Source organism: Quercus robur, chromosome 4, assembly GCF_932294415.1.
Source record: "Quercus robur chromosome 4, dhQueRobu3.1, whole genome shotgun sequence".
Lineage (NCBI taxonomy): Eukaryota > Viridiplantae > Streptophyta > Magnoliopsida > Fagales > Fagaceae > Quercus > Quercus robur.
This window is the reverse complement of record NC_065537.1, coordinates 68,318,487-68,336,015: the sequence shown is the minus strand read 5'-3', so window position 1 is coordinate 68,336,015 and position 17,529 is coordinate 68,318,487. Positions and strand designations below refer to the sequence as shown.

The window sequence follows — 17,529 nt, the reverse complement described above, 5'->3', positions numbered from 1 at the left end:
AAGAAGTTTATACCAATGAAAAATGATTTCATATATCAAGCTATCAAACAAGATCTATAAACAAAAAATATGTATATTTTATGCTTGGATATGCCTATAAATACCAATAGAAAATTCTAGTTATATTATCAATTTAAATATATAATGTTTAATAAATTGACTTGACAATAATTTATTGTAAGAAATAGTGTAATACTAATATCACATCAACAATGTAAACAAAAAATTAATTATTTTTTATTTGTCACAATAAAAAGTTTATACCATTGAAAAATGATTTCATGAATCAAGCTATCAAACAAGATCTAAAAACAAAAAATATGTATATTTTATGCTTGGATATGCCTATAAATACCAATAGAAAATTCTAGTTATATTAGCAATTTAAATATATAATGTTTAATAAATTGACTTGACAATAATTTATTGTAAGTAATAGTGTAATCCTAATATCACATCAACAATGTAAATAAAAAAAGAGAGTATTTTTTGTTTTTAAATTTAAAAATTAAAATACTATAGAACTAATTAATGTAATAAAATTAATAATACATGCATGTAACATCACTCAATCTCTATCCAATGTATGCATGCAGCATGCTGTGGAAAAATGGATCCGAAGAGTCGTGTTTTTTATTTATTTATTTATTATTATTATATATTCTTCCTATGCCGTTTCTCGAGCCACTGATTTCCTGACATTAGGCTACGTAGCAGGAAAATTCTTCTTCTGACATGACAAGTATTAAAAGTTTTTCGTTGACTTGATTTTTTATTATCAAAAATTGATATATATTTTTTTAAATTACTCTTAAAAAAAAAAAAAAAAACCCTTTGCATCAACCAATGCAAAAAAAAAAAAAAATATATCAATCTTATACATTAAATTTCCTAAAATTATAGTGTAAATTTACATTGATACTATTTATTTTGCATATAGTTTTTTATTTTTTTTTACGTATTTCAATATTAAATATTAAAATAATAGAGTGAATAATAGTTATTGTACGTGAAGAAAGAGAAATAATATAAAAAATTCAAGGAAAAAATATATATATTTTAATATATTGTAGTGTAAATAGATCATTCAAGTGAGATATTTTAAAAAGTAAACACGTAAAATTAAAATAAAAAGTAAATTCTTACACTAAAATAGACGAAATTTTTGCAACGTGTTAACAATGGGTTAAATTTTCATCATTGGTAAAAATATTGTGTATATTAATTACTACATGATACTGTTTTCTGAGTGTATTTGGTAGTATAGTAGCACTTAGTTTAGTTATTACCTCTGTCCTTGTTAATTTATAGTATTATAAAAAACAACAAAAAAAAAATATAAAATATACTCTCTCAACAACTAATAAAAAACTAAATTAAATAGAATCAAAACAAGCCGTACATGATCTTCTTCCTTAGTCTTGAGATCCACAATGGAGAATTTAAAGGCACTCAGGTATTGGATTCTTTATTTCTTTAGAGCAAAAGTAAAAGCTTTAAGACTTTCTAGCTAAGATGTCACTCACCTTATTGAACATACTCCAAATTTTTTTTTTCTCTCTCTCTCTCTCAAAAATTAAGGACCAATTTTTATACAAAAGTTGGAATCAGAAACCTAATCAAACTGGCCTTCAAAGAAATATAGTAGATAACAAACAATTAATCATGATGAATGATGATCCATGCCTCTTTTGGTGCATAATAAAATATATGATCAACAAACAAAATGGACTTTCAAGACTACTTTACCGATCCTACCATTTCTTGGATATCAATTGCATGGGTAATATTGTAACTTCAATACTCATTGATCGTTAACTCCAAAGTCCAAAGTCATTTAATTTTTCCCGCGGACCCCGGCTGGCCTTGGCCCACCTGTCCTTTTAGCGTTATTTAAACCCTCTCCATTCCTATCTTTATATCCTTCCCCACTTCTTACATTAGGATTTAGGCCTCACAACTTTCTTTGGCCTAAGATCTTCTCTCCTTCTCTTACTCATATGTCCACGGCTGATCCACCTGTGCCGTCGGCCGCCACCGGTGTCGGCCTCGGGTACGGCATCGCCATTGCCGTGAGTATTCTCGTACTCATCTCTACTATCATGCTTGCTTCGTATGTGTGCGTTAGAATCAAAGCTAACGGTCGTAATGATAGTGGTGGTGGTAACGATAATAATATCTTAAGAAGAAGGTCTAATCATCAATCTACAACGAGGATTTCGATAGAGCCTGTAGTGATAGTGATGGGCTTAGATGGGCCCAACATAGAGTCTTACCCAAAGATGGTTCTTGGTGAAAGTCGACGACTGCCTAAGCCCAACAACGGCCCATGTTCGATTTGCTTGTCGGACTACCAGCCCAAAGATACCATAAGGTGCATTCCAGAGTGCCATCACTGTTTCCATGCAAATTGCATTGATCAATGGCTCCAAATGAGTGCTACATGTCCTTTGTGTCGAAATTCTCCTGCTCCATCAGGAAACTCTACACCTCTTGCTACTCCTTTGTCAGAATTGGTTCCACTGGCCTTTCATGCCAGGTGATTTTGTATCAATTTCATTATTATTTTTTTGTTAAAAATTGGTACAAACATAGAGGTTTTTCATTTTTTGAGATTTCCTTTGTTTAATTGAGTAGTTGGGTATGAAACAATTTAACCATACTTTTAGGGGTAAAACTATTATGATGGGAGTGTATGACAGGTAGTGGTATGGACCAAAAGTAATAGACTATTAATAGTACAATGTATATTTCACACTATTTAGGGATAGGTGAAGAGAACAAACCGTGTAAGCATGAGGTCATTTGGGTTTTTTGGGATAGGTGTTTCAATTCCAATGGCTCAAGAATACCTAACTCTAAATTTATTGTGCTTTCGAGTGTATGTAAATGGGGTCCATAACCATTATAATCTTTTGGTATACATATTAATGTGCATATTTAATTTCTCAGCAAAGTAGAAAGAAAAGTTGATAGAGACCTTATTATATGGAGTGGTCGGCACCAATAAACCACCCAAGGTTTGGTATACTTTAGTTGGATTGGGTTTTCGGCCATAAATTGCATGTAAGTTCACATTGAAAGTGAGATTCATACTGATAAAATAATTTGGTGGGGTTGCCTTAGATTGCGGTTGAAGTTAATGGGGCACGAATTTCCTGCTCCTGCTACAGATTTATCATCTCATTATGGCAGCATCTGCCATTCTATTATAGATTTATAGTTTCTTTTGCTGAATGGTTGTACCATGCTGTTGTAGTTGGAGAGATTATTCCTGCCCTCTTTGGTGTAGCATGTGTTACGGGGAAAAATATTTTTTATGCGTTAGACGTATGAGATCAATATTTCATTGATACATGGATTTTATGCGTGTGAAACTCTCATGTTAGTAAGACATTGATCTCGTACGTGTGAGACCCACATATTAGTGAAATATTGGTCTCATATATTCGGCACATGAGATACTTTTCGGATATGGAGTAATGTCAAAGTTAACCAATTGTTCATGTTGTGCCACATGCAAATTAAAAATGTTTTGATATTTTCTATTATGTTGACGTTAGGAACAATCTCTCCAGTCATTTGGATGCAGTTATTTGTTCAAACTTCACATTGGTATGAAAATAATATTTGGATCAGTTATCTGTTCAAACTTCTAAGTGGTATGAAAACAATAAATTCAATATAATAATAAAAATTGGGATTTAAATTAAATTATTTAAACAATTAGGAATAATATTCCAACTTTATCAGTTAATCATACCAACAAATATAAAGAAAGTACACTTGTGACCCTCAAAATTTAGGGTTGTTTTTATTTTAGCTCTTTACATTTTAAATTTTTTATTTTAGCTTTTTAGATTTGATAATTTTCTGTTTGGTCAAAATCATTGATTTGTATCATTCCATTTTTTTTAGCCCTTGAATAAGCTCCTTACTTTTATGGAACCACAAACACTTGCATACATTTCTCTTTGGATTTAGATTTATTTTATTTTATTTTTTTTATGATATGATCTTTGGATTTAGATTTGACATGCATGTATTTAGGGTTGTGAATAAACCAAGCCTTTCATAAAATAACTCAAAGTTAACTCTATAAAAAAACTCGTCAATGTTTGTTTGTTTATAAACAAGCTAAGCTTGAACATTTTTTTTATTTTTTATTTTTTTATAAATTGAGCCCAAGCAAAAAAAGAAGTGATAATTAACATTAGGGCTCAATACAAAACAAACTGAGGGCTTGGGAATAAACTTGATAAGAGAATTTAGGTATGTTGTTTTAATTTATTCATCATCAGGGGTCCCTTGCCTTTTTACAAAGTGAACAAGTGGGGTTTGATTTGGACGACAATGAAAAGGGTGCCGTTTTTAACGGGGTCAACGACAAGGAAAAGAGATGGGTCACTAATGAAATGTTCACTAGCCAGAACATCAACAGCACATGGTAATAATTGGCTTCTCCTTGTTCAAGTCTCGGACCTCACCAATTGGAATTTGGAATCACTTTAAAGACTTTTCCTCATGATTATGACTATACAGAATGTGTACAAATTCCGGGATTGCTTATATAATTTGAAAGTCCTATATTCCAACATTTCTTATTAATATATCAACTAGGGTGTTCAAACCCGACTGAAAACCACGGTATTGATGGAACCGACCTGTAGTTTGCTTGATTCGAAGCTCCTGCCAGCCGGTCACAGGTCTCTACCTCAAAGAATCAACGCCGGTGGGTCGAGTGACAAGCTTCCTTTTCCAAAACCCGAGTCACTTGACCGGGTCGATAATATATAAATTTTGGTCAAATCTTACAAGATCATGATTTGATATGGTGAGATCCAACCAAATCTAGCCAAATTTCAGCCAATTTCATTGACTTTTCACCCAAATTTAGCGAGTTCCAGTAGAATCTAACGACATCCACCCCTGATTGAACCAACCGACGTCCATCCAAGCCTGAAACCAACTCGATCTATTGATGTTGGCGATTGGCGGCTGGCGGCGTGTCTTTCCACTTGCCACTTGATGTGAGAAGGTTGGGTCTGGGTTGAGTCCAAAACTTAACTGAGCCAACCTGTGGACACCCCTAATTATCAACTTCTAGGCTATTGTTGCCAAGATTTCTTTTTCTTTTAAAAATGAGTGAAACAAATCCTTACTCCCTTTTATTTTATATTCACCATGAATGTAATATCTATCCTATTCATTGAAAGAAATGATAAGTACCTGAAATTAAAATGATAAGCACTTAATAATTTATTTTTAAAACTTTAATATATTTTACAATTATATACACATCCCATCTTTAATCTTGAATTTAGGAGGCAAAAGGATGGAATTTGGGGAAAAAAAGAGAGTGAATCTACTCCAACCAAATGAACTAAGTTTTCCCTCTCAACTGTTAATGCAATAAGATGCCTTCCATGTTTCATCCTTTCATGAACAAATTTTAAGAGTGTTGCTCAATTATGAAAATTATATGTTTGACAATATGTCATTGTGCTGCTGGCTGTTTTAGTAAGATTTCCGAAATGTTTCTGCATTGACTTGCAATAATAAGTTCTTTGAAATACAATTTCTCATTTATAGAAAAAAAAACTGTAAAAAGAAAATCTTAAACGGGGTCTTGAACACTCTATTAACATATTTTTTTTTGGGTTAATGCCATCATATATGAGCATGCTATGTTAGTTTCATCCCTTTTATAAATTTTTTAATAGATTTGTGCAACTATATAAAAAAAAATAATTAAAAAAAAAACTTAAACTTGTTTTAAAATTTGGATAAAAGAATTTTTTTTTCCTTAATAATGTTCTTACATTCATGCACTTATGAAAAAAGTCATTTTTTCCTTTATGTTCACATAAAGAAAATTATGGACCTCAACATGAATGTCTATGGATAATTTCTGAGATTTTAGATTGAATGTAGTAGAAGAGGATATTGAGAGAGAGAGAGAAGAGAGAGAGAGAGAGAGAGTCAATACTAGTTCTTCTTGAAGGTTGCTCAGAATATAAAGGAAGATGTTATTAGTCACGGATAATGACGGATGATATGATTACAAATTAAATTCATAACTCAAGTAGACTAAATACATTTTCTAGTGTTATGATTTCGATTATTCAAAATGAGAATCTAACCAACTTTTTTCATATGTATTTTTTTCCATAAAAAAATATTCTTAGTTTATTTATAATATTTAGTTGTACCCAAAGTATATAATAAGTTTGGATGTACATCCAAGCAACACAACTTGCAAATTACGCATAGTTACACCAACATCAAGTAAATGAGGTAGTATCTCATGGAGTGTAGATTATTGTCCCAAGTAAAGAACTGGTAAACAATAATGATTACCTTATCTCACAAATATGGGTTGGGCATCTTGTAAACTGTCGGACCGTGTGCCTTACTAATCCATCCAACGATCAATTGGTGAAGGATGAGGGGGCACAAATATTTGAGTCAATTATAATGATGTATTGATTTTGAACTTGTTTTGAATAGATTACTCAATTATATGATGAAAGGAAAGTGAGCAAGCAACTCTTAGATTTGGCTCGTGGACCATTAGAAAAAGTTGTATGTTAGAATGGGTACATTGTCAATGGTTTTAGATTTCGAAAAAATGAAGTCGATTGTAATAGAAGAACTCAAAGTTGTGGAGTCTTGGTAAAAGGAGATGCAAGTACGGACAATCGTGATTATTACGGTGTTTTAATTGATATCACTGAGTTGCACTACATGGGAGGCAAAAAGATTGCAATGTTTAAATGTGATTGGAGGGATGTTGACCATCGTGGTAGAGGAATTATGGTTGACAAGTTTGGTCGAACTCTTGTGAATGTAACACGTTCATTAAAGAATAATGAACTTTTTGTGTTAGCATGTCAAGCCGAGCAAGTATTTTATGTGAAAAACATAAGGAATCCTCAGTGGCATTTTGTTATAAAAACAGAACCTCGAAATTATTACAATATGCCATCTCCAAAGGAGGAAAATGATGAAGAAGAAGAGGATGATGATCAAGAGCCATACCAACAGAATGATTCACATGGTCATCAAATGGGTTTCATAAGTACTAATGATCAAGATGATGCTATTATTTCATTAGATAGGGTTGACATACCTGGCAAACTTATGGATATGGATGATGTTGATATGAATGATGTCGATATGAATTAATGAGATTAAACGTTTCAAAATGAATGTAATTTATTTACTTGAAAGTTATGTTCTTGACTTATCTAAATAGTTACATGTTCATTTGTTTTATATCATGTATTTATGTATATATTTCATTTATATGGTAATATGCATGTATTAACTAAACTAATTAAATATGCATATGATGAATAGTGCTAACATATATTGGATTGATCAAAGTAAGGGATTCTACTAATGGCAAACGGAGGTAGCAAAGGTGGAGTTGGCACAAGTGATGCTAATGGAAGTAGAAATGATTTGGCTCATCAAGGTAAGTTTTAAATTATGCTTTCAAGTTTTTTAATACTATATTGAAGATACTATTCTAGTAAGTTAAGGTGATCTTTATTTTTCTCCCCATAGGGAAGAAGAAAGGGCGAGGGCCTACTCGGAATTTTAAATTGGCCAAAAAGTTCAAGGAAGGGGAAAGATATGAGATTGGTTGGCTAAATGGAAGACCTGTAGGGCCTCATGCTCGTGATTTAATAAATGAATGTACAAAACTTGTTAGGGCACAACAAAATATACCTCTAAAGTTCACAGATTGGAAAAAAGTACCCTATATCAACAAAAGGAAGCTTTTTGATAAAATATTGGTAAGTAGTATAATAAAATCTAGTAGCAGCTTCTATGATTTTTTTATTATATTCTTATTTGTGTATTTATGTTTCATTCTATTGTAGGAGTATTTCAAAGTTGAGGGTCGAAAGCAAGAGGTTTGGCGACAAATGGGTAGTTCTTACTTGAATTATCGTGACTCCCTAAAGAAAAAGTGGTTTAAGCCATATGGTGAAGTAATAGAAGAGGCACGAGCAAATGTTCCACCCGGACTAGAGAAGGATGATTGGAATTGTCTCGTGGATCTGTGGAGCAAGCAAGATTATATGGTACCATTACAAAGAATTTATTATCAAATTTATTCTTAATTATTGTCTTGTGTATTTGTTGGTTTATGAGATTGATTTATCATTCTTAAATGTAGGACATGTGTTTGAAAAACAAGGAAAATCAGGACAAAAACAATATTATCCACACTTCTGGTTCAAAAAGTTTCCAACAACGTAGTGCAGAAGAGATATTTGCCACTGAACATATAAGACTCTTCCAAGCTGCATAACTGCTTTGCTATTTTCCACTAGTCTTGGCTGTAAGCTTCAAAAGGACTTTTCTCAATCAATTTGCAGCCACTTGATTGACTTCTTAACATCTTAAGATTGAATATAAGATGCTCTTGCATCAGTCTATCTGATAAGGAGTCACGATTTACAATGAATGTATGACCCTTTTCTAAATTTGGGTTTTTCTGAGGTCTAATTAGGTTATTACTAGTAGCTGCCAGTTTTTGAATAGTTTTTTTTTAAGTCTGTTTTGTCATGGTTATAAGTTATGACCAACAAGCACACAGAAATTTTCTCATTTTCCATTTTAGAAATTCAACCATGGATATCTGTCTCTTTGATTGCCTCTGCTGAATTCCACTTGCCCAGGTCCTTAGCTTGATTGTGCATAGAGCTTAACTGCTTAAGTGTTACTTTGAAAAGATTCTTACCATGTATGTTACTTGCGCAAATTTCCTTTTCATTGCCAATCAGCAGCTTCTTAGCCACTCAACACCTCTACCTATACCACCCCATTTTGTTTTTTCTATCTATTACTATCACTATTGGAATGCTTTCTATTTGTTGTTATTTGACTTTGTTTTGCTGAGTTATTGCATTATTCATCTTCAATACTTAATTACTATATGCTTTCTATTTGTTTTGTCAAATGATAGAAAGAGAAGACAGGTCATAGCCCTAGTAGAATTGAATTATTTGACATCACCCATGTGCAAGCTAATGGGCAGGCAGTAAATGAACCAACACAAGATGCATTGGTACGAAATCCTCTAATTATATTAATATAGATAGTATATTTTTATGTGGTTTTGTTGTAAGTTACTTTTCTTTTTAGGCGGCATTGAGGAATCTTACTACTCAAGTGAATGAGGGGGCATTGCAAATATCTCAAGATCAAATGTTTGTGGAGGTGTTTGGACCTAAGCATCATGGACGAGTTCGTGGCTATGGGGCTGGAGTCACTCCTACCATGTTATGGGGTTCCTCATCTAGAATGTATGATCTTGAGAAGCGACTCCAAGAATCTGAACAAAAATGCTTAGAATCTGAACAAAAACGCTTAGAATTTGAACACAAAAAAATAGAGGCTGATGCAAAGTTGAAAGAAGAAGTAAAACACCTCAAGAGCATGCTTGAACAACAAGCTATTCAAATGGCAGAACAAAGAAGACATTTTGAGGAACAACAAGCTAGTCAAATGGCAGCACAAAAAGCACATTATGACAATATGATGATGCAAATGTTGAGTTGTATCATCTCGCAATCAGCCTAATCTAGTAGTGATCACTAAGGTATGAAGATCATCTCAAGCTAGTCACTGTTTTAGTACTATTGGATAAATTTGGAATGACTTGTTGAGCTGTTGGTACTAGTTTGCTTTTGCAATCCTTATCTTGAAAAATCTTTGAAAATATCCTTGGTCCCAAATTCATATGTTGTCTCGGTAATTGGTGTGGCTCTCCGGAAACTGAGATCTAACTTTATTTGTAATTGAAAAATGATAACTCAAATGTAACTAAAAAACTCGGTGTCTAGTTGTGAATAGATCGAAATGCATATTTTGTTGATAATGAAAAGAAGTCTTAAGCAATGAAATATCCTTGATAGAAAGTAAAATGTAGCCTTTGATTTCTAAATTTTCTTTCCATTAATTTTTGGATTAGTTTGAGTAGTGGTAGCAACAAAAACATCAATAGCGTCCATAATGATTGGACCGGAATAAGAAACAGTGTATCTTTAAGATCATATGATCTTACGGTTTATAATGCAATTCATATGTTGACCCTTTTATATGTAGGCCAGAGAAGAAAAAAGTCTGGTGTTGATGTATATCTGATTTATCTGTTGAAAGTTCAATGTTGTGATATTTTGTTTCTTTAGTCTGATTGTGAAATTTCCATTTTTGTTTTTTTCATGTGGCTTTGCTGTTAATTTGGGTTGCTGATATAAGGAAACATGTGAAGAATTTAGAATTTGGGAAGGGACACGTATATAAAGCTGTGCATGTAACCGATGTTTATTTCCTTTCATTACCTTTGGCCTTATATAGGATGTATTAGGATTTGTTATGTTCACCTACTACCATGTCAGATTGTGCAAAGAACCTTGTTTTAACAATTTAAAACTCTTGCCCCTGTTGACTATTGAATTAGATTAAATAAATATTGATCGGGTAAATCTGACTTTTGGTATCATATAAATTCATACAATTATGAATTTTTGTGTATGTGTGTGTGTATATATATATATATATATATATATACACACACCTAAGGGACCGGCAAGGGTTTCTTTGACCTTCTGTCCAAACAATGTGGGTAAGCCATTGATGAACTTCTCCTTCCAAAATGGAGAGTTACAATCGCTTCTATGCATGACTCTGGTGGTGAACACATCTTCGTACCACCTGTATTCACCAAGCTTTTAATCCAGAATGATGAATAGGATGTTTAGAAGGAGTGATTCATCCACCAGCATTAGATCTAGCAGTACATCCCTCCCTGAGATTCCACAAGATGATGGAACGATCAACATGGAGTTGTACCAGCTTTCAGACCTAGATCAGAAACTAGGAGATTGGAATATACCAAAAATACCCACAAACAAGTGACCCCTTAAATAACCTTATTTATCAAGGGTTGTCGATATAATTTTTTTAGACCTTGGTAAAAGGTTATTTAAGGGTCTCTTGACCCTCAAAATAAGATTAGAGCACTTATTTTAAGGGCCACGAAGGCCGTTAAAATTTCCTTTTAGACGGTATATATTTCGAAGGTTATCAAGGGTCAATTGGACTCTTAAAATAAATTTTTTCAAGGGTTTTTAATACTTTTTTTTTAAGGGTTTTGACCCTTGAAAAAAGTCAAATTTGTTGTAGTGAATCTTTTATAGCATTCGATTGTAGATCAAGCCCATTGGTATTGGAGCGAAATGTGAAAATCCCTCACAATGCGGTTCTAATGACTCAAACCTATGACTGGGCTCTGATACTATTTGTCGGATCATGTGCCTTACCGATCCATCAAACGACCAATTGGTGAAGGATGAGGGGGTATAAATCTTTTATAGCATTCGATCATAAACCAAGCCCATTGGTATTGGAGCGAATTGTGAAAATCTTTCACATAAACAACCACTCTATTAGAAATATATTAGCCCACTAGCATAGGCCAAAGCCTAATTCTATTTTGTGTGTAAGCTAAGTCTCATATTTATATTAGAAGTCTATTAGTCTAGGGTTTAGTTTACTATATATACCCATGTTATGTTCATTATAACATAGGTTTTGTACTACGCTCTTACATAATAAAGATGTAGTTCTTAAAAGTTTCCTCCGTAAACATAAGCCGTAAGGCTAAACCACGTAATTCTTGTATTCTTGTATTCTATACTTTAAGTTTCTGCTTTTGCATCCATACTAGCATATTTAATATGGTATATCATAGCTAATATTTAACACACGCTATCAATTTGAGAAGGATTTGCCATTTTCTATTTACAGTGTTGATGCAACGTGCATAAGAGGTATGCATCATAATTGAGAAACAAAATAAGATGTTTACATTATTGTTAAATCACAAGGACCTTTCTTCTCAAAAAAAAAAAAAAAAAAAAAAAAAAAAAAAAATTACAAGGACCTTGAAACCCAAGATTTGAGAACTGTGCATCTTGGAGAGATGAAGCCGGAGACTCTCAAGTAAATATAATGTTGACCCTTTTAACTGCTTTCAGACTTTTGAGTTCATTTGCTCTTGTTTTCGCACTTTATCACTACGTACAAGCCAACCCTGCTTTATGCAGTCAAATTTATTTTATTCAAGTATCTTAAAAACTATCCAACGGCTACTTTGCAAGCAGGAAAAAGCTGGAGGAGCTAAAAAGATAATGGGCCTGCTTGGCCCTAAAACAAAAAACAAAAGAGAAAATGAATAATGGAATATTGACCACATAGGGACATAGGGGGAGCTAAGGTCCACCTAAATTACTGTGGCCCAAAATGAAATGGGCCTGTCATCAAAACATTAGTTTATTTTCTCCCAAGTTCTGTTCTAGCTTAACCCTGTGAAGACAGTCCAACCCAGTTTGCTTTGCTTGTGGGCCTGTCTAAAAAAAAACATAGTATGTACCAGTAGTATGGGGCAAACGAGAAATAATACTATGCACCTCTTTCTCTCTCTTTTTTTTTTTTTTTTTTTTGATAGTTTAATAGTTGGAAGTGGAGATTTTGAACCCCTAAATGTTTCAGTAAGAAACACCAAAAAAGTACCAACCAATTAGGTTACATTACTCTTAGTAATAGTATGCACCTCATGGTAAATTGTTGAGAAGGTATCATACTTGCCATGCTATATATTTGTATATCAAATTCAAAAAAGAGCAACTTATATTATACGAGCATAAGAAGGAATTCGTTTGTACAAGTCAACATAATCACAGCCCTAAACTTGAGCATGATTTATGAGAAATTACTATTTCTATGGAAATTACAATTACTTATGGAGCCAACTTTCCACTCTATACAGTGGTAGTGGCATTTATGTATGAGTGAACTGTAGTTTAGAATTTAGAGCACTGAAAATTTTCTTCAATTTGTTTAGTAGAGGCATGTGGTTGACCTTAACTAACTTATTGATGATCTATAGTGGCCAAAAAAAATTTAGGATTAAGACTTGTTGTTGATGATTTCACTTCTAGGTGGAACCATATATGAATCTGATATACCAATTAAGAAAAATTCAAAATGTTTATGTGAGAGAGAGAGAGAGAGAGAAGAATACAAATTTTAATATTAAAGCAAGTTAAAACTTAATATAATAATTTTCTTGCGTGTGCATTTTAAGAAAATTTGTCATCTTTATAAATTTTAAAGAGTATACACAAATTGCTTAATTTGTTATAGATAGGTGCAAAAATAAATAAACATCACAATCATTTTATTGGTTCTTTTCAACCCTTCTTATTTTTTAAAGTACTATTAATTATTTGTAACATGTCTAGGTATTTTCTTACACATTATAATATTGAATTTACATCATTGACAAACAATAGGAAACTTTACAACAAAACCAATAATAGCCCTTGATCCAAATAAAAACATGAGCTTAATTATGTGAAGGATGAGTCTACAACGTGTAACATGATCATCCTGCTTCACAAAAATAGACTTCGAGCTGGGGTGCTCACTGCTCGTAAGACGACTACAATATTCAATCACAAGGAACATATGCTATGGAATTCCACATTGACCAAAAAAGGAAAATACCAGGGACGTAGATATGCTCTTCAAGTATTTCTGAGAAAGCTAAATTAAACGAAAAATGCATAGAAATCACCAAACATTCATCTAACCTTCTCATGCTTCATGATTATTGGTAAGTTGAAATAACAAAAATTCTAGTATCATTGGAAAAAAAAAAAAAACACAAGATTTTTCACAAGTGTTCACGTTGTGGTAGATTGTGAGTAATGAAGAAAAAAATAGTGAATTCATGTAAAAGCAATAAACTGTCAGTTATAATTTACCACGTAAGATAATTATGGCAAAATGTTGTGACCTGTTTATGTCGCACAACATTATTGCTGCATTATTGCCATCATGCGTGGCACTATGCCACTATCACCATGACTATCTTTAACATATAATCCATCTCAGGTGCACAGAAAGTGGCCGATCATGAATTCAACTCAGCCAATCCCACCGCTGATTAACCTCAATGTGGGGATCAATAAACGTAGTCACTAATAAAATCTTGTTTCATGATAGCAACAGTGCAGTATAGTGGACTGGTCACCCAAAATATGCCATCAAATCTCATTGTCATGAACAAATTTCCATGTCATTATCAAGGAACACACTGATTACCATAAAATAAATCTACATTTTCATTCCTAATCTCAAGCAATATCGAGGATTTCATGGTTTATCTTCTGCCACAATTTTCTCACCAAATGGATTTTGTGATTTTGTCGCAAGCACAGTTCACCAACTCCATATTTGTAGTCTATCACTTCCTCATTTCTCTTGAGGATCAAAATGTTTTGTCGCATTATATATTGGTGCATATTTTGTCTCACCGATTGGATTTTGATCATGTTCTATACTCCTTCCATGTTTCAAGCCTCAAAACCAATCACTTGGTCTCTTTTATTTTTTATTTTTTTAATAAGTTAAATCTCCTTCAAACATAATATGCTTTTATTAAATTTTATTTGTCGATTTAACTTAATTTTACTTTCTATTTTAAGACTTTAGGAATTTTCTAATCATGTTTCTTTTTGCTATTGATTTATTATATTGTTAGTTTAGGGTGGCATATTCCATATATGAAAAAATCAGGGGTAACATTTCAATACCTTTGAGTTAGGATTATGAGCATGAAAGTTTGTCAAAATGTTGAAAGAGTTTGAAGGCTTAAGATCGCTTTTGTGAAATATTAAAGTAGGCAGAGATTTTGTGAGTCACTCACTCGACAATCTCTAAAGTGAGATAATGCAGAATTGGATTTAGATAGCCATTTGACAACCTGATTAAACCCTATTTGGTGCCACTATATGAGCTTAATATTAATTACCATACCAAAGCTAAACACATCCTGTTTTATTTATTTATTTATTTTTCCTCCTGTAAAGAAACAGAGAAACTAAATAGAATAGAGAGAATTTCATTGATTGAAGAATGAATTACAATGAAATGAATTGAATGAATAAACATCTACACATTACTCTGTTTATATACACAGAGAAATAACTAACTCAACTATTGGCGCCAAAATCAGTTATTTGAATTTTCTGGTGGCTGTACACGTGGCAAGCCTAAGTAACTAACTCCTAGATTTGTGGAACTAACTTCTTCAATGATCCTGGATGAAGAACTCATGATGTGGCATGGACTCAATCATTTCCAAGATTGCTGAGTTGATCTTGTCCTTTGATGCTAGCTTGGTAGTCTGATCAGTGCGTACCTCATCAGCAAATGCTGCACTGACTGCTGGTCTTGTGGCTGAGCTAGTGCTTCCTTCATCAGTCCCAGCTACACTACTAGCTAGCTGTGTGGCTTGAGATATGCAACACTTCTTTGCATTCTTAATACTCCCCCTCAAGAGTACAGCTCTTGCCTGTTGATCTTCCATACCAGTATGAGGATATTCCACATGAGAAGCAAAAATATTTATGACACTTAGTCTTCTAATTAGCCTTAAAAAACTCTCCACTCCCAAGGCCTTGGTAAACACATCTGCCAACTGATTCTTAGTCGAAACATGGAAGGTTTTGAGTGCACCCTCAAGGATCTTATTCCTTACAATATGGCAGTCAGCTTCTATGTGTTTTGACCTCTCATGGAACACTGGATTAGCTGCTATATGGATTGCTGCCTGGTTGTCACAGTACATCAACACAGGCTGATCATGTTTGACATGTAAATCTTGTAGCAGATGCAAAATCCAAGTCAATTCACATGTGGTGTTAGCCATAGCTCTATATTCAGCTTCTGCACTAGACCTAGAGACTATGCTTTGCTTCTTAGACCTCCAAGACACTAAGGCATCACCAAGGAACACACAATAGCCTGTTAGAGACTTTCTTGTGTCAGGACACCCTGCCCAATCAGCATCACAGTATGCTTTTAGGTGTAGATCAGATTTAGTGGGAAAGAAAACACCTTGACCAGGTGTTCCTTTTATGTATTGAAGTATTCTAGAGGCTGCTTTCATGTGTGGTGCTCTAGGCTGTGCTAAGAACTGGCTGAGTCTATGAACTGCATATGTGATATCCGGTCTGCTCAAGGTCAAGTGCATAAGCTTCCCAATGAGCCTTCTATACTGTCCTGGATTGGTAAGTAAGTCTCCACTGCCTTTAGACAACTTCAGTTGCTGTTCCATTGGGGTTTGGACTGGTTTACACCCTGTCATACCAGTTTCTTCAAGCACTTCCAAGGCATACTTCCTCTGTGTTAAGCTGATCCCACTCTTGTTCCTTGCAATCTCTAAACCCAAGAAATACTTGAGTGATCCCAAGTCTTTAATACCAAACTTTTGATCAAGAATGGACTTGAGAGAGACAACACAGGCATGATCATTGCCAGTGATCACCATATCATCAACATAGACCAACAGAGCAGTGAACAAGGACCCTTTGCTGTGCACAAATAAGGAATGATCAGCCTGAGATTGAACAAAACCAAGCTCCTTTATTGTTGTTGATAGCTTAGTGTACCATTGCCTTGAAGCTTGTCTCAACCCATAAAGAGATTTAAACAATTTGCACACCTTAGGAGCAGTGGAAGAATCTGAAACACACTCCCCCTTACTGAGAAAACCAGGTGGCAATGACATATAAACCTCTTCATCCAAATCACCATGCAAAAAGGCATTGTTGATGTCCAATTGGTGCAAAGGCCATTGCTTGGCAGCAGCAAGAGCAATCAAGACCCTCACTGAAACTGTTTTAGCAACAGGAGAGAAGGTTTCAAGAAAATCAAGACCTTCCCTTTGAGTATACCCCTTTGCAACCAGCCTAGCTTTGAACCTTTCAACACTTCCATCAGGGTTAAGCTTGACTTTATAAACCCATTTGCAGCCAATGGGAAGCTTACCAGGAGGCAAGGTAGTCACAGTCCAAGTATGATTCTGTTCAAGGGCCTGGATTTCTTTGTCCATGGCAGCCCTCCAAAGTGGATCTTGAACAGCTTGGGAGAAATTTGAAGGCTCTTTAGGACTAGAAGTAACTGCCAGCAAATAAGAATGGTAGCATGGCTCCAAGTGAGAATATGTAAGACATTGATCAAGAGCATAAGGAGCACCAGGTGCAATGGCAGTACAAGCATAGTCCTGCAAATAAGCAGGAGGTCTGATATCCCTAGTGGACTTCCTTAGAGGCACTGGAGGCACTGAAGCAACTGGTGGTGATGAAGAAGGTACTGCATCAGAATGACACATCTGTATAGGACTAGAAGAAGAAATAGGATTAGAAGACAAGACAAGTGGAACATGCTGATGAGAAGAAGAAGGTGGATCAGTAAAATCCATGGAAGAGGGTTCAGAAATGCTGACAGGAGTAACAAAATCAGCAACACCAGCAGAACAAGAAGCTTCCACAGCAGATGATAGGAAAGGATCTGCATTATGAGGTGAAATAGAAGCAAAAGGGAAAGAATTTTCATGGAAAACCACATCTCTAGAAAGGAACACCTTGTTAGTAGACA

At 34.0% G+C, this 17,529-nt stretch overlaps 2 protein-coding genes across 2 annotated transcripts; both read left to right on the top strand.

The window, feature by feature from the left end:
* Positions 1-1,917: 1,917 nt before the first annotated feature.
* On the top strand, positions 1,918-4,642 carry LOC126723471 (putative RING-H2 finger protein ATL69). Its single transcript, XM_050426892.1, has 2 exons — positions 1,918-2,539; positions 4,302-4,642. Exons 1-2 carry the CDS (start codon positions 2,001-2,003, stop codon positions 4,510-4,512), a joined length of 750 nt encoding a protein of 249 aa, XP_050282849.1. The 5' UTR covers positions 1,918-2,000; the 3' UTR covers positions 4,513-4,642.
* Positions 3,060-8,455, top strand: LOC126723472 (uncharacterized). The gene is made up of 5 exons (XM_050426893.1): positions 3,060-3,615; positions 7,390-7,480; positions 7,573-7,805; positions 7,893-8,096; positions 8,192-8,455. Exons 2-5 carry the CDS (start codon positions 7,405-7,407, stop codon positions 8,324-8,326), a joined length of 648 nt encoding a protein of 215 aa, XP_050282850.1. The 5' UTR covers positions 3,060-3,615; positions 7,390-7,404; the 3' UTR covers positions 8,327-8,455.
* Positions 8,456-17,529: the final 9,074 nt, after the last annotated feature.

Excerpts from the sequence above, each read along its gene's own strand:
- LOC126723471 (XM_050426892.1), top strand. The coding sequence starts at position 2,001 with ATGTCCACGGCTGATCCACCTGTGCCGTCGGCCGCCACCGGTGTCGGC. Across the intron at positions 2,540-4,301 it reads CCACTGGCCTTTCATGCCAG|GGGTCCCTTGCCTTTTTACA; the intron begins GTGATTTTGTAT and ends ATTCATCATCAG.
- LOC126723472 (XM_050426893.1), top strand. The coding sequence starts at position 7,405 with ATGGCAAACGGAGGTAGCAAAGGTGGAGTTGGCACAAGTGATGCTAAT. Across the intron at positions 7,481-7,572 it reads AAATGATTTGGCTCATCAAG|GGAAGAAGAAAGGGCGAGGG; the intron begins GTAAGTTTTAAA and ends TTCTCCCCATAG. Across the intron at positions 8,097-8,191 it reads GGAGCAAGCAAGATTATATG|GACATGTGTTTGAAAAACAA; the intron begins GTACCATTACAA and ends TCTTAAATGTAG.